This window comes from Nycticebus coucang, chromosome 12, assembly GCF_027406575.1.
Source record: "Nycticebus coucang isolate mNycCou1 chromosome 12, mNycCou1.pri, whole genome shotgun sequence".
Classification (NCBI taxonomy): Eukaryota; Metazoa; Chordata; class Mammalia; order Primates; family Lorisidae; genus Nycticebus; species Nycticebus coucang.
The window spans coordinates 68,072,403-68,089,866 of NC_069791.1; the positions used below are offsets into that span (position 1 = coordinate 68,072,403).

General features: G+C 40.3%; 1 protein-coding gene across 1 annotated transcript in view; it reads left to right on the top strand.

The window, feature by feature from the left end:
• The window catches only part of RSPH10B (radial spoke head 10 homolog B), a 77,239-nt gene extending 60,180 nt beyond the window's left edge, over window positions 1-17,059 (top strand). The window contains exons 17-20 of the mRNA XM_053557783.1: window positions 493-621; window positions 1,660-1,747; window positions 15,282-15,480; window positions 16,805-17,059. Coding sequence (XP_053413758.1) covers window positions 493-621; window positions 1,660-1,747; window positions 15,282-15,480; window positions 16,805-16,979 — 591 coding nt within the window. The 3' untranslated portion in view covers window positions 16,980-17,059. The remainder of the gene's footprint in view (window positions 1-492; window positions 622-1,659; window positions 1,748-15,281; window positions 15,481-16,804) is intronic.
• The last annotated feature ends 405 nt before the right edge of the window (window positions 17,060-17,464 follow it).

Below are 17,464 nucleotides of genomic sequence, written 5' to 3' on the forward strand. Positions count from 1 at the left end.
AGATTCTGTTTAAAAAAGAAAAAGAACAAGTTCACTAGGCAAAATCTCCAGACAGCCCCCCAAGATAAGATCATATTCTATCCATATGATGGAGTGTGACCCCACAAGACAGTAAGTAACTCATACCACATGCAGCAACATGGATGAATCTCAAAAAAGGGCACATAATGTACCATGGGATTCCATTTATATAAAATTCTAGAAAGCACAAAGTAATCTGTAGTGATGGAAAACAAATCAGTGTTTTCCTGGCAATAGGGGAAGAGGATGGATTACCAAGAGGCAATGGAGATGATGGATTCACTATTATGACCAAGGTTATGGTCTCATGCGTGTAGACACGTCAGAACTCATCAAATAGCATACTAATATGTAGTTTATTATAAATCAATTATGCCTCATTAAAATCCTGTGTGAATGTATATGTATACATGTATGTGTATATATCTCCATGGAAACCTGAAATCCTCTGCTATGTTTGTCTCTGCTCAGGGCATCCAGACCCAGACTCCAAGTGCAGTTACAAGCCATGAATCTGATACTCTTCACTGTAGTAGTGCCAAGTCATCTTCCAGCAAGTTGGGAGGTTTGCCCGATATTAACAAAATAAGGAAATCAGAGGTTTGTATTTACAACTAACCAGGTAACAATTGTAGCGTTGCCCGTTACGAAGTGCCAGTTATATGAAAAACACTCCTCTGTGTGCTAGGGACCTAGCAGGGAACCAAAAGCCTGCTCTCTTATGGACTTTATGTTTCCGTGAGGAGGGGGAGATGACAGCAAGTGAATGATAGTAATAGCTAACACTTACGGGATGTTTTCAGGTGCCAAGCGGTTCCTAGGTGTTAGCTCATTGAATGCTCCCAAACAACCTTAGAGGTCTGTTTACTCTCTCTAGAAAGCCCATGGTCACATAACCAGTAAGTAGTGAAGCTAGGGGTTTGTACCCAGATAGTTTGACTCAAGCATTTGCACCTGTCACCACAAGCCATGCCTCACACTTATGAAGTCTAAGTGCTGGGAGGGCATCTGGCAGAGGCGAGGCAGGACGGGAAGCTCTATGAGCAAAGGCAGTCAGAAGGCTCTCTGTGATGTCACTGTTGACAAACCATTGAAGAAGCTCTTAGAACCCTCCCAGTTGGAGGTGATGGTGATTTACACTAAGGTGGGCTCGGTCCAAGGTGTTCTAAAGAGGGTGGAGCTTGAAAGGGAAAGAGGAGGCAAGATTTTTGTCCTGACAACTAGAAAAACAGAGCTGCTGTTTATTATGATGAGATGACTGGGACAGAGGATGAGGTTTGGGAAGAAATGAAGGGGTTGATTTTGGACATGTTTGGTTAAAAGTTGCATGTGATAATGAAGCCATTAATTAATATGTGAATTTAAGCACAGTTAATTCTACACAATAAATGCTTTCCCAACAACCCAAGGGAAGTTATTCAAGTCTTTGGGATTTTAAGGGGGAGCCTTTAAGTAGGTATAATAACTCTGTTATTAATTTCCTTATATTATGCACATTAAAATAGTCAAATTAGTTCAAAGAGAATGTCCTCATTAACAATTTTCTAATTATTTACAATGTAAAAAAATAGTTGTAGTCCATAAGGATGCAGAAGTAATATTTTGCTTTATGATTTTTTTTTTAATGTAAAACTCAAGACCAGGAAGTCTCTAAGTGAAGAAAGAGTTTGCAAATTGAGTTTTAAATCTGCAGTAAAAGGGCTAACCTTTTTCTCATCTCAAAATGGTGAGTATTTTAGTTGCAAAACTTTAATATTTATAAACTATTGGTTATAAATTATATAAAGTCTATAAGAATTAACAACCATCTTTTTTTATATATAATGAGGCTCATACAACTGCTTCTGATTCTTTCCTCTGGCCTGACAGAGTTCACTTTCAAAGCCGAGTCTGTTCCAGGGGCACTATGTGCCCAGCCCTCTGAATCTTCTGATAATGTTGACCATCCTCCCTTCCCTTTTTTCGAGACTAAGTCTCACTCTGTTGCACAGTCTAAAGTGCTGTGGCATCAGCCTTACTCACTGAAAGCTCAGATTCCTGGGCTCAAGCTCATCCTTTTGTCTCAGCCTCCTGAGTAGCTGGGACTATAGATGCCCACCACCATGCCCAGCTAGTTTTTGTATTTTTAGTAGAGACTGAGTCTTGCTTTTGCTCAGGCTGGTCTTGAACTCCTCCTGAGCTCAAGGGATCCTCCCACTTTGGCCTCCCAGAGTGCAGGGATTTTAGGCATGAACCACCAGGACCAGCCTTTTTTTTTTTTTTTTAATTTAACTGCCAACTTTTCTCTCTCAAGAGTCTCATTCTCTTTGGTTTCTAAGGGTGTTCAAATTAAAAACAATAAACAAATCTCTCATACTCCTCTCGTTATCCTTTCTCCTAGGAAAGTATCTCTAGACCCTCTGCCTGCCTGCCGGCTGCATTTCCTCCCCTTTCAGGTGGTCCCTCAGTTGTGCACTGGGGCTACTGTCAGTGCCGTCCAATGCCCTGTGATCATAAATGCAGTGGGAATTCCTTGCCATGTGGCTGCATGTGGCTGGCGTTCCTCCTCCTCTGAGGGTGCCTCTGTATAGCAGGCTACCCACTGAACAGTGGGATCCCTGAGGGCTCTGCCCTGGGCCGCCTCCTGCCTCCCCTGCATGTGCTGTACAGTGCCTGTCATCTCCCATGACCTTCTTCTTCTCTAATGGATCATTCCCATCAGTGTAGATGTGCACAAACACCTGCACCCTGGCACACACATGCATACACATGCTCTAGTGTGTCCAGGAAGGAAAAACTGTGTTTTATCTCACATTTCCCCCCAGATCCCACTTTCTTCTCTGTGCCCCTTTACTGACAGGCATCTGGGAAAGCTGTATATGAACATCTCCTCCTGCTCCCCTGTTCTCCCTTAGCTTGCTCCACCCGCTGTCTGTCTTCATGGCACCACGACTCTCCCTCCTCATTGGCAGTGACTTTCATGATGTCACCCCCAGTAGGAAGGAAAACTCTCAGCTTCTCAAAATACTCTTTTCACTCAGCTTCTGTGACCCCTCACTGTCTTGGTTTCTCCTCCTCTGGTACTAATCTGCGAGGTTGTCTCATTTTGCTCCTGTGTTCAGCATCCTAGCAGAGGACTACATTTACTAGAGACTTTCCCAAAGTGTCATCATCAAGACATATAGTTTCCATGTACAGTTATACAAAAATAGAACTAACATGGAGTCCCAATTAATGTATTTTACTGTTGATGTTATTGATACTATTGATACTGGTAATTGACTTCCAATTCTAGCTTGGATTTTTGCCCAGATCACTGGTCACTCCTTTCCCCCTGGCTGAGTGCCGCCTGTGTACCAGCTGCTGGGTGGGCCCAGGTGCTGGTTCCCCTGGCCCATGTGGCATCTTTTCTCCAAGTCCCATGTCATCTGATTACTCTGTGCTGTGGCTGTGACTTACTGTCCTCAAGCTAGCAGCTGTGTCATTGAGAGTTCATTGATGAACATAAGAAATAATATGAAGAATATTTTTCTTCATATTCAATTTTGTTCTGATTTTCATTAAAGTCCTGGGTTATATATATTTCAATTCTTTGAATTTTAAAATCTGCCAAGTGACTAGAAAATCAGAATTGCTTGAAAGGAGGGGAAAAATTATGGTAGTTTGGAAGAGTTAGAGTTCTATTACTTAGCCTAGACAAGAAGAGAATTAAAGAGGGATAATCATTGGGAAATTATTTTTGTTAAGAGTAACCAGATGGGCGGCGCCTGTGGCTCAGTGAGTAGGGCGCTGGCCCCATATGCCAAGGGTGGCAGGTTCAAACCCAGCCCCGGCCAAACTGCAAACAAAAAAAATAGCCGGGTGTTGTGGCGGGCGCCTGTAGTCCCAGCTGCTCGGGAGGCTGAGGCAAGAGAATCGCGTAAGCCCAAGAGTTAGAGGTTGCTGTGAGCTGTGTAATGCCATGGTACTCTACCCGAGGGCGGTACAGTGAGACTCTGTCTCTACAAAAAAAAAAAAAAAGAGTAACCAGATGTCTGGTCTCTAGGAGAGAGGATCCCTTTAGCACATAGCAATCCTTTTTTTAAAAAGCATTTTAGACTTTGAATCAATGAAAGACAGATGGTGTCAAAGGTTTTATTCCAGAGATCTAAATAGTTTAATTATAAGCCTGTGAACGGCAGTACTGAAGCGTCTCTCCTGCGATTCTTGTCATTTCCTTGTCTACCTTGCCTGTAATGGTCCCATTCAGTGCCGTGAAGGTAACAGAGAGCTGTGTTTTAGGTTTTCTCATCTTTCCTTATATATCTAATGCATCTAAAGACATCACTGCTAATTTTGAAGGCCTTAATAATAAATAATATGAAAAATGGCACTTATTTTAGCAAGAGTATATTAAATGATTCTTGAACCACAAAGTAATTTCATACACAGAACATTTATTTTTGTATCCCAAAGTGTGAAATTTTATGCAAACTCAGGGCTTGGAACAAATTCAGAAGCAGTCTCAAACTTTGAAGCCAAAGATAATAACGGATTATAACATACTGATGAAGAAGATGTTCCCCTTATTAAAGAAGGGTGAGGTATATTGATTTTAAAAGCAAAATATCATCTAGCCACTTGGGAATTCAAAGCAAAAATAAAACAAACAACAATAAAAAGTCCCACCAAACATGAAGTCCTCTGTTTTAGATAACACTTAGAAAAACTCAAATTGCATTTGTAAGAATATTAAAAGGTTGAAATAGCTTAGACATTACTCGTAAGACATGGCCTATACTATAACCAGAGAAAATTTATAATATTAAATATTTTCATTAAAAAGCAAGAAAGTATAATAACTTAAACCTTCAGCCCCAAAAGGCAGAAAGGAAGAATAACAAAACATGAGGAAAGCATTATCAAAATTAATTAACAAATCATCAGAGGCCAGGCACAGTGGTTCGCACCTGTAATCCCAGCACTTTGCTTGAGGCCAGGAGTTTGAGATAAGCCTGCCCAACTCAAGAACTTGTCTCTACAAAAAGGAAAAGAAAGGAAAGGAAAGGAAGGAAGGAAGGAAAAAAGCAAAGAAAAATCAGCAGGTGTGGAAGTGCCTGACTCTAGTCCCAGCTACTCAGGAGGCTGAGGCAGGAGCATCACTTGTCTGAGATTACAGTGAGCTTTGATGATGCCATTGCACCTTAGCCAGGGTGACAGAGCAAGACTCAATCTTAAACAAACAAAAAAGTATTGGAAAAGCTGGTTTGTTAAGTAAGGTAGACATCCTTAAAAATACATATAATCTATTGTTTGTTTCTGCCTTCACATTAACCTGAAATAAAAAATAAATAAATAATTTAAAAATACATATAATCTAAATAAAAGTGATAAAACATATATATCCAGTGGGAAGGAAATTTTAGATAACCCCAGGTAAGATTTTTAAAATTATAGCAAGATAATGCTATATACAACTCTAAGCTAATAAATTTGGAATTTTGAAATGATTTTCTAAGAAGATATTAATAACAAAAGCAGACAAGAAAATCTGAATAATCATGGAGGAAAAAATAGTCAAAACTTACTCCCAAATTTAACATATATGACCAAGTGTTTTCAAAATTTTAAGAAAGCCATGAGAATTACATAATAAAAAGCCATTCAGTTCATATAACAATTAGCATACTAAGATGTGAAAACTTATTGACCACTGTTCTCAACGGGGAAAGAGTGTGGATGTGAAAATCACTTAGAGATTCTGGGAAAATGGGCGTGGAATTTGTGTAGTTTTTTCCATCTCTCTAGATCTCCACATGAAGCAGCACGATTGGAATAGCAAAACCAAGAAACCATAAACTGTATATGGGTGTATATTCAACCATATTTTGTAACAGACAAGGTCTCCCCTGAAAGCCAGCATTTGAGTAGATAGGGAGAAATCACTAACTACAAAACCTGCATGGCATGAGAATGTAAAAAAGAATGCAAGAGAAAGTAACAGCTATGAAGGAGAGAAGCAGTTAGGGTGTCTCCTACACCTGAGAACATAAGAACCCCAAATTCCCTGTACAGACTCCTGAGCAATCATGGCAGCAAGCTGAGAAGAGCTCCTGGTGTAGGGAGAGGTGAAACACCGGGTAAAGTCTGAAGGAGGGAGGGAGTTGGGCTCTGGAAGTCTCACAGTTCACAAACCAAAGCTCCTTCCAGGAAAACCCCAACACCAAGGAAAAAGCTCAATGAGTAGAACTCACACTGAGAAGGCCCAGGTGAAAGGGACGAGGAAGTAAAGTAAAAGGCCTTCCAGCAGAGGGCCTCCTTTGAACTTCTGTAAAAAGAACAGAACAGGAGTCCCAAGATCATGAGTGGGAAAAACTGCCATGGTTCATTCACCCATACCCTAAAAATCTAAGAAAACCACTTAAAGGCCTATAAAACAAATGAAAACTGTCAACCTAATACAGTATCCCTTATCTGAAATCCCTTAAAAGAACACTAACGTGGTGGAAAAGAGCAAACACTAAAATCTATACTTGAAGAACATTTTCTTGAAATATGGGCTGGGCTTGGTGGCTCACTCCTGTAAGCCTAGCACTCTGGGAGGCTGAGGCTGGTGGATTGCTTGAGCTCACAGGTTTGAAACCAGCCTGAGCAAAAAGCAAGACCCCTGTCTTTACTTAAAAAAAAAAAAGAAGAAGAAAAGAATAGAAAAATGGAGGCAAGAGGATCACTTGAGCCCAAGAGTTAGAGGTTTCTGTGAGCTGTAATGCCAGGCACTCTACCCAGGGCGACAGCTTGAGACTGTTTAAAAAAAAAAAAGAACATTTTCTTAAAATAAAAAGACTTAGAAAAGACTTCAGAGGGCATTGTAAACCTTAGAACAGTGGTTCTCAACTTTCCTAATACCACGACCCTTTAATACAGTTCCTCATGTTGTGGTGACCCCCAACCATGAAATTATTTTCGTATGAAGTAGCGTACGAAACCACAACATGAGGAACTGTATTAAAGGGTCGCGGCATTAGGAAGTTTGACAACCTCTACCTTAGAAAATTGACCAGAACTACCAATACCAAGACAAATTCCAATAAAACTAACTCATTCTAAGGGAATGAGAAAAAGGAGGGAGGGGAACAATAAGCAAATATTAGGGTATCTAGGCAAAAAGACCACGTCAGTCATAAAGGAAGTAAAATCAGGTTGTCATTAGACTTTTTTTTTTTTTTAAGAGACAGAATCTCATTTTATCACCCTCAGTAGAGTTCTGTGGTGTCACAGCTCACAGCAACCTCTAGCTCTTGGGCTTAGGCGATTCTCTTGCCTCAGCCTCCCAAGTAGCTAGAACTGCAGGTGCCCGCCACAACGCCCAGCTATTTTTTTTGTTGCAGTTTGGCCGGGACAGTGTTGGAACCTGCCACCCTCAGTATATGGGGCCGGTGCCCTACCCACTGAGCCACAGGCGCGGCCCTAGACTTTTTTTTTTCATTGACAATAATGCTTTAATCCAGGAAACAGCAAAGTTTAAGTTCCTCAAAGAGAGAAAATACGAGCTAAAGTTTTTGTATTTAGCTTTCAGATAGGAAGGCTAAATAAACTATTAAGGCCATTCATGAACCCAAGGACTATTGGCCATCTCACCTCATGCGAGAGGTCTTCCCTGACCACCCCAGTACAGTAGCACTCTACTCTGGCATCTGCTCCCTTACCCTGCCTTAGTTTTGTTCTTTGTAGTATCACTACCTGCAACCTTTGGACCTCCTCCATTCCTGGGCTGGAAGTGTCCACAGAGCAGGTCCCAATCACTGCTATATTCCTAGAGCCTAAGCAATGCTAAGCGTTATTCTAGGAACTCAATAAATATTTGTTGAGTGAAAGGATTAACGAATGAATGATCTCATAAAATGTAAGCATGAATTGAAAAGCCATTAGAAATAACAAGCATTAAATGAGATGGCTCCTTTACAAAATAGAAGTTAAAGAAAACTAATACACTAGCTTTTTCATATACTATCAATAGTCAGAAAATATGGAGAAAGCAGAGAAAATATGAAGTGGAAAGAAGTTCGGAGTTAGTGATAACAATACAGTATACAGTAATAAAAACAAAAAGAATTTGTCGGGTTTACAAAGTAATAAAATAAGCAACAAAGTAACAAAATAAGTAACAGAAACAAAAACAAATGAGGGGGATTATAACAAACTATAAAGCTGCAGAGCAAAGGAGACAATTATTAGTGAAGAGCCAGCTGGGCAGGGTGGCTCACGCCTATAATCCTGCCATTCTGAGAGGCCAAGGCAGAAGGATCACTTGAGGTCAGGAGTTCCTGACCAAGAGTGAGACCCCCCATCTCTACCCAAAATAGAAAAATTAGCCCCGCACAGTGTCGTGCAGCTGTAAAGTCCCAGCAACATGAGAGGCTGAGGCAGAAGGATTGTTTAAGCCCAAGAGTTTGAGGTTGTTATGAGCTATGATAATGCAGTTACACTCCAGCCTGGGGTGATGGAGTGGGATTCTGTCTCAGAAAAAAAGAAAGAAAAGAAAAAAGAGTAAAGAATCAGTTTATAGATTGTAAGACATACATCTAAAATAAATAGGACTGGGCACGGTGGCTCACACCTGTAATCCTAGTGCCCTAGGAGGCTGAGTAGGTGGATTGCTTGAGTTCACGAGTTGGATAGTGAGACCATAGTGAGACCTCTAAAAATAGCCTGGTGTTGTGGCGGGTGCTGGTAATCCCAGATACTTGGGAGACTGAGGCTAGGGAATTGCTTAAGCCCAAGAGTTTGAGGTTACTGTGAGCTGTGATGCCACTGTCCTCTACCAAGGGCGACAAAATGAGACTCTGTCTCAAATAAATGAATGAATGAATAAATAAATAAATAAATAAGAAATTCAGGCAACTCAATAGGAAAAAAACAACCCAATTAAAAAAATGGTCTATGAAGCGAGTGTATGATGCCCCATGATCATATCAATGTATACAGTTATGATTTAATAAAAAAAAAAAGTCACTGGCAAACAAATAAAGAAATAAAATAATTTGTTATTTTTCAAACAAACAAAAAAAAATGAGCAAAAGTCTTAAATAGACATCTCTCAAAAGATAACATACAAATGGCCAACAGGTATATAAAAAATGCTCAATATTACTAATCATTAGGGAAATGTGTATTACAACCACAGCGAGCCATCACCTCACACCTGTCAGAATGGCTATAATCAAAAAGGCAAAAGATGGTAGGTGTTGCTGAGCATGTGGAGAAGAGAGGACCCTTGCACAGTTTGGGTAGGAATGTAAAATAGTACAGCCGTTGTGGAAAAATGTATGAAGATTTCTCAAAACACTAAAAATAGAATTACTGCATGAGCCGGCAATTTCATTTCTATATATACAAAGGATTTGAAGCCAGTCTGTTGGTAGCCATACTCCCTTGTTCACGGCAGCACTACTCACAACAGCCAAGATAAGGAATCACCCTAAATATCCATCAACAGATGAATGGGTAAAGAAAATGTGGTATATGTGCACTATAGAATACTATTCAGCCTTAGAAAAGAAGGAAATTGTCTGTCGTTTGTGATAATGTGGATGAACCTGGAAGACATGAAATAAACCTGGCCCAGAAAGACAAGTATCACATGATCTCACTTATATATGGAACCTTAAACAACTGAGTTCACAGGAGCAGAGACCAGAGTGATGGTTAACCAGAAGGTGGGGGTTGAGCAAATGGAAGGATGTTGGGCAAATGGAATAAAAATCTCAGAGAAGGTGAATAAGTTTTTTGAGCTCTATTGCATAGTATAGAAGCTAAGTTAACAATAATGGACAACATAAATCAGAATTAGAAAACCTCAGATGAGATAACAAAACTCAGAAAAGAATTAGAAGTAAAAGAAAAAAATGTCAAAAGTAAAGACCAAACTAGGAGGAAAAAAGAGTGAATAAACAGATTGCTGTAAGAGAAACAGAAAGTAAAGAGAATTCAAAAGTCAAAAAGGTAGGAAGTAATAAAAAGGTTTCACGAGAATGGAGCATAAAAGATAGGCGAAGTCCTAATACAACATGAGACAGTGGAACAGAACAAACACTAAACTCTATACTTCAAAATTGCTAAGAGAGTAAAAATGTTAAATGTTCTCACCACAAAAATTAAGTATTTGAGATGATGAGTATGTATTAGCTGAATTTAATCATTCCATGTTGCATAATCACAGTGTACTTGGTAAGTATGCAATTATAGCTTATCAATTTACAATAAAATTTAAAAACACTACTGAATTTTACAGACCTTAGAGAAGTCTTGAATAAACACAAACATCACCTACCTGATAGAAAGATTCAGTTTGTAGATTCTCCCCAATTTATAAATTTAATTCCAATTCTAACCACTTCCAATCCTAAAAGTTCTGGGAATTTGACAAAATGATCCTGACAGATATAAAAGTATTAAAAAGAAAGAAAAAAAGAAAAAAAAAGTATTAAAAAGGAAATCAGGACCATACTTTTAGTCCTCGGTATTAAAACTTATGGAAAATGTAAAGCTACCACAAGTAATCTGTGGTTCTGCCAAAATAACACGCAGATCATTGTACACACAAACATTTAGTATTTAGCTTATTTTTAGTAAGGAAAGGACAGATTACTTGATAAATAGAAATGGTATTATTGGCTAAATTTAGGGAAAAATTCCAGGTGGATGAAAGTTAAATGTAAATCTAGAAGCATAGCGGGGAACATTTCTATCTTTAGTATTGAAAAGGATCGTTTTAGGTGTAAAACTAAGGCAAAATCTACAAAGAAAAATAGCAATGGAATTGACTACTTGAAAAGCAAAAGAAGACAACAAAGTGAAAAGTCAAACTGTAAAAAAATATATATAAGAAAAGGTAATATCTTTAAAATATTAAGAATAAGAAAAGATGAATAAATAGAACATGAAAAGTCACTTTTTCCCCAGTAAACATAAATGATTTACAAATATGAAAAGATGCTTAACTTCACTGATAATTGGAGACAAGAAAATTATTATAAGAGACTGGCAAGAGAAAATGGTGCATACGACAACGATGTGAGAGAAAACTATTTACATACACTACGGGTAAGACCATAAAGTGATTCAGCCTTTCTGAAAGGCAGTTTGGATAGGCATCAAAATTTAAAATGTGAGGCTGGGCTTGCTGGCTCACGCCTGTCATCCCAGCACTCTGGGAGGCTGAGGCTAGTGGATTGCTTGAGCTCACGAGTTCAAGACCAGCCTAAGCAAGAGTGAGGCCCTGTCTCTAGACAATAGCCGGGCACTGTGGCCTGGGCCTGTAGTCCCAGCTAGTTGGAGGTTGAGGCAAGAAGAGTTTGAAGTTGCTGTGAGCTATGACACTACAGCACTCTACTGAGGGTGACAAAGTGAAACTCTGTCTCCAAAAACCAAAAATTTAAAACATGAATACTGTTTCAATAAGCAATTCTACTCCCAGGGTTTTCTTCCAAGAACATTTTGGAGAAGTAGCGAAAGACAAATGTATAAGGATGTTTACTATAGTATTGTTTATGAAAATTTTTTAAAAATCTACTTTTACACTGTTGGTGGGACTGAAAACAAATACACCCTCTTGGAAAGAAGTCTAAAGAATCCTCAAAGAACTCAAAATAGACCTTCCATTAGCTCCCACAATTCCATTACTAGGCATCTACCCAGAAGAAACGAAAATCACTTTATCATAAGGACATTTGCACTAGATTGTTTATTGCAGCTCATTTACAATCACCAAAATGTGGAAACAACCTAAGTGGCCATGAACCCATGATTGGATTAATGAACTGTGGTATATGTATACCATGGAATATTGAGCTTTAAAAAAAGATGGAGACTTTACATGTTTTGTATTAACCTGGAAGGAATTGAAACACATTCTTCTTAGTAAAGTATCACAAGAATGGAAAAACAAATGTCCAATGTACTCAATACTAATATGAAACCAGTAGATGAACTATTATAAGCCCACACAAGAGAAAAACTCAATTCAATTCAAGTTGGGAGGGGAGAGAGGAGGAGGGAGGGAAATTGGTTTGTTCTCACCCCATGGGCACAATGTAAGGGTATATGACACACTTCCTGGGTACAGGACACAACTACAACAGGGACTTTACCAAAAAATGCAAATACCATAACCTAATTGTTTATATTAGGAAATTAAAAAATCTTTAAATAGATTAAGGCACATCTCTTATGGTTTCTGTCTATATAGTAGAATAATTTGTAACCATTAAAAATCTTGTAGAATGAATAGTTGATTTAAACATTATATAAACTTTTTAGAATATTTAAATTAAAAAATTTTAGACAGACCAGTCACGGTGGCTCACACCTATAATCCTAGTACTCTGAGAAGCCGAGGCAGGTGGATTGCTTGAATTTAGGAGTTTGATCCCAGCCTGAGCAACAGCGAGACCCCATCTGTACTAAAAACAGAGGAAAAAACTAGCCAGGTGCAGTGGTATAGGCCTGTAGTCCCAGCTACGTGGAAGGCTGAGGCAAGAGGATCTGTTGAGAGATTTGAGGTTGCTGTGAGCTACAGTGATGTCCTGGCACGCTACCCGGGGCAACAGAATGAGACTTTGTCTCAAAAAAAATTTTTTTAGAGGCTATTCCTACTTCCCCTGTATGAACAGCTTTATTGAAGTACAATTTACATACTGATTTCAAGTGTACAATGACCATGCTGACATGGTTCCTAAACACCATCCTAAAAGTTCTCTTGTGCCCCCTGTAGTTAATCCCCACTCCCACCCCTTGCCCAGGCAACCAAGGACCTACATTCTCTCTTCGTGGATTTGCCTTTTCTGGACATTTCATATCAATGCACTTGTGTCTTCTGCATCTGGCTTCTTTCACTCCTGGTTATCTTGAGGTTCATTCATATTGTGACGTGTATGAGCATTGCCTTTGTCCTTTCGTATTGCTGATAGTACTCTGTTATACGAACGTGCCGCATTTTATGCATTCATCAGATGATGGAAGTTGGGATTTTCCACTTTTTGGCCACTGTGAGTAATGCTTCTGTGAACATTGGTGGGCTAAGTCTTTGTGTACAGTCTTCATCTCTCCTGGATAAATATCTAGCAGCGAAGTTGCTCTACCATATACCAAGTATATGCTGAACTTTTTAAAGAAAAATGCCCAACTGTTTTCCTAACTGGACATCCCATGTTACATGTCCGTCAGTAATGAATGAGTAGGTGTAGTTTCTCTGCGTTCTCCCCAACAATTAGTAGTGTGTGTTAAAACAAATGTTTTTATTGGGCTGTCTCATTGCGTTATGAGTTGTTTACATATTCTGGGGGACAAGTCACCCTTTATCAGATATAGGTTTTGCAGATATTTTCTCACAGTGTGTGGCTTACTTTATACTAAGGAAGGTGATACAGGTTCTGGCAGACAGGTTGCCAGACTGAGTGGTTACTAATGTGTGTGGTGCTCAGGGCTCACATGCATGAACACATCCAATCTCCATGGCACCTCTGTGAAGTAGGTACTGTTATTGTTCCACTTTGCAGGTGAGGCAAGTAGGACACAGAGATGTTCACTTCTAAGGTGACACAGCTAGTAGGTGTCTAACTAGTTTGGCTCAGGTCTATGCTTTACTATACTGTGGTGCCTCTCAGCAGAGGCTGTGCAAGACTCTTGACAGGCCGGGGCCCCTCCCCGTGGGTTTGGTTTCATGACTTACCACCTCATACCTCCACGTACAACACTCGCCCACGCCTTGGGCCTGCCACAGGCTATACTGATATTGGGGAATCAGAGAGTTCACATGGGATGCTCATGTGGAGATTTCCTTCAGTTTCTGTAAAACTTGGCATTGGCATCAAGGTTCTTCCTACTATTCTTCTGGTTGGGGCCTCCATAGTGTGTTAGGAATGGGAGGTGAGATTGGAGGGGTGGATTTTTCACAAAATCTTACCTTTCCATAGTATCTGTCCTAACACTTTTCTTTCCTCACACCCTGTCCCCCATATAGCAGCAAAGCCCAAGCTAAAGATAGTGTCTACTTACCTTATTCAATTCAGAGTTTAAATTTCTTATTATTTTCAAAATAAAAATTGCCTTTAAAGACAGTATAAGGCGGTGCCCATAGCTTAGTGAGTAGGGTGCCAGCCACATACACTGAGGCTGGCGGATTTAAACCCGGCCCAGGCCAGCTAAAACAGCAATGACAACTGCAACAAAAAAAAAAATATCCAGGCATTGTGGTGGGCGCCTGTGGTCCCAGCTACTTGGAGGCTGGGGCAGGAGAATCACTTGAGCCTAAGAGTTTGAGGTTGCTATGAGCTGTGATGCCATAGCACTCTACCCAGGGCAGCAGCTTGAGACTCTGTCTCAAAGAAACAAAAAAAAAAAAAAGACAGCATAAGCAAGAGTCAGGAGGTTTTTTCCCCCATGAAACATGGATAATTAAAATTTCAGAAAATCAAAATACTGAAGCTATTTAGGAAAAACAAGAAAAGGGGCCTGGGTATGGTGGCTCATATCTGTCATCCCAGCACTTTGGGAGGCCATGGTGGGTGGATTGCCTGAGCTCACAGATTCCAGACCAGCTGAGCAAGAGCAAGACCCCATCCCTAAAAATAGCCAGGCATTGGGGCAGGCCCCTGTAGTCCCAGCTACTTGGGAGGCTGAGGCAAGAGAATAGCTTGAGCTCAGGAGTTTGAGGTTGCTGTGAGCTGTGACATCACAGCACTTTACCGAGGGTGACAAAATGAGACTCTGTCAGCTCAGTGCCCGTAGCACAATGATTATGACTCCAGCCATATACACCGAAGTTGGTGAGTTTGAACCCAGCTTGGGTCAGCTAAAATATCAATGACAACTGCAGCACAAAAGAAATAGCCAGGCGTTGTGGCATTTCCTGTAGTCCCAGCTACTTGGGAGGCTGAGGCAAGAGAATCGCTTATGCCCAAAAGTTTGAGGTTGCTGTGAGCTGTGATGTCACAGTACTCTACTGAGGGTGACATAGTGAAATTCTGTCTCAAAAAAAAAAAGAAAAACAAAAAAGGTACCAGGAAATTCACGGGGAATATCGATAATGCTAGCTATGGTCTTCTGAGCACCTGCCTTGTTGCGAGTAGTCACAGAAGCAGTTTCCTAAGGCTCACAATGCTGAGAAGGCTGCATCACCCCACCATGCAGGGGAATAGGACACTCAGCTCACTGCTGGAAGGGGCAGAACTACAATATGCATACCGGCTCCAAATTTATCACAGGATTGTATTAATGCTCACGCTAATTAAATTTTATTCCAGAGAAATTTGAAAAACCCAAGGATGATCAAAAGGAAAAACTCAACATATGGATCAGTAACATGTATGTATTTTTTGTGAACACGCTCTTTCAAGCATATAAGCATGAAGAAACTCTCAAGGAGAAAATAAAGGAAAACAGGTTACGTAATGCAGCAATGGCTCAACAGAAGAAAATTGAAAATGATGAGCTGGAAGCAAGGTAACTTGATCAAGTACCCCCATTCCTCCTCTCTTTCAAGAGCTCAGCCATCTTTCTTTCCTGTCTTCCATAGCTACCTTAACCCATCAGGACCCAATGCTTTTATAGGGGCCAATGGAAAACTTCTTCTTTGCCCTATGAAGGATTGCTGAAAAATCAACTCACAAAAGGCAAATTAATAAGAGAAAAGGCATATAAATGTATTAACACATACATGGGGAGAACCAGAGTGATTTCCCAATCTCCCAATGGGGTATAGAAGCTGATAAACCACCTGAGGTTATAGAAAGAACGGGGCATGCTAAACTGGGTTATAGGGGCAAGACTAGTCATGGGAGAGACAGGAGGCCTGGCCAGAAAACATATCATGTTATGTGGATGGAACCTGACAGGCTTATAGGAGTGTCTTTTCTTCAAAGATTTGGTCTTAGTTGCTGGTTCCTGACACAAGAGCTTCTAAGACCCTTGGGACCCCTGGAGTTATGAGGCTATCTTTTGCATGTTAAGGAGATGATCAGGCTGGGGCTCTAAATAGTTTCCAACTGGGGCTGGTGGCCAGAGAAACCAACCACATGATTAGAGGGCTGGAACTTTCATATCCACCCCTCCACATCTGGGGCAGGCAGAGGGACTGGAGATTGAGCTCAATCATTAATGGCCAATGATTTACTCAGTCAAGCCTATATAATGGAACTTCCATAAAACCCTAGACAACAGTGTTTGGAGAGTTTCTGAGTCGGTGAACACATCTACATGACGAGCGCCCCAACCACCACAGTCAGAGTCTCATGTGATTGGGACCCTTCTAGACCTTGTCCTGTATACCTGTTCATCTGGCTGTTCATTTTTATCCTTTATAAAATTGGTAAATGGAAGAGGTAAAGTATTTCCTTGAGTTCTGTGAGCCATTCTAGCAAATTCCTAAACCTGAGGCAGGGTTCATGTTACCCTCAGAGCTGAGATGCAGCTCTGCAGGGTCATGGCAGTCTGATTGCAGACACTGCCCTTTGTAAAGTACCTTCCAGCCTACTGAAGAAAGCATTATTCACACTTAGGGTAAAGAAAACAGGTGGAATTTTAAAAGGCCACTTACCAGCTGCTAAGTTGGTTCACAAATCACTTCAGATATGTGAAAAATTTATTTTGGATTGTCCAGCTATGGCATCACTTATTATTTCAGGCAAAGTGAAGACAATTTAGTTTTGTTCACAAACACTGCTGACACACAGATATAGACTACGGGGGGGTACACAATATACAGCAAACAAACTGGGTTTTGCAATCTCAAAGGAAAAAAAGTTACCTTCTCACGTTTGCTTTGTAGGCTGAATATCTTAAGAGAGGAGGAGGCCAAACGACAAGACTACGAGATTGACATCACTGTGATCAAGGAGCCAGTGGACCCCCCATCCTCTAGCCTCACACCAAGCCCCCCCAAAGAGGACACAGTCATGTCCCAACCCAGCAAGTCCATGACAAGCAAGAAAAAGAAAAAGTAAAGAGATCTTAGCGTCATGAATGAGCCTTGAGAACATGTACATGTAAAAGGAGCTTAGAACTACAAGAACTGAAAACACCTTTCCAGAACAATAAAATTGTTTACATGTCTTCTGTACTTAGTGTTTTGAAATGTTCCTCTCTTGATTCACTGCATCTCAGGATTCCTGTATGCCTGGATCCCTGAAATGGCTGCAGTTTGAAAAAAGAGTTACATGAAATACATATATATGCATAGTTAATGAACACGTATTAAACATATGTCTTAAAGAAATTAAGAGTGCTGGTCAGGACTGTGGTTTGCACCTGTAATCCCAAAGCTTTGGGAGGCTGAGGCAGGAGGATCCCTTGAGCCTAGGAGTTCAAGACCAGCCTGGGTAACATGGTGAGACCTTGTCTCTACAAAAATTTAAAAAATAATAGTTAGGTGTGTTGGCATACATCTGTAGTTCCAGCTACTTAGGAGGCTGAGGTAGGAGGATCCCTC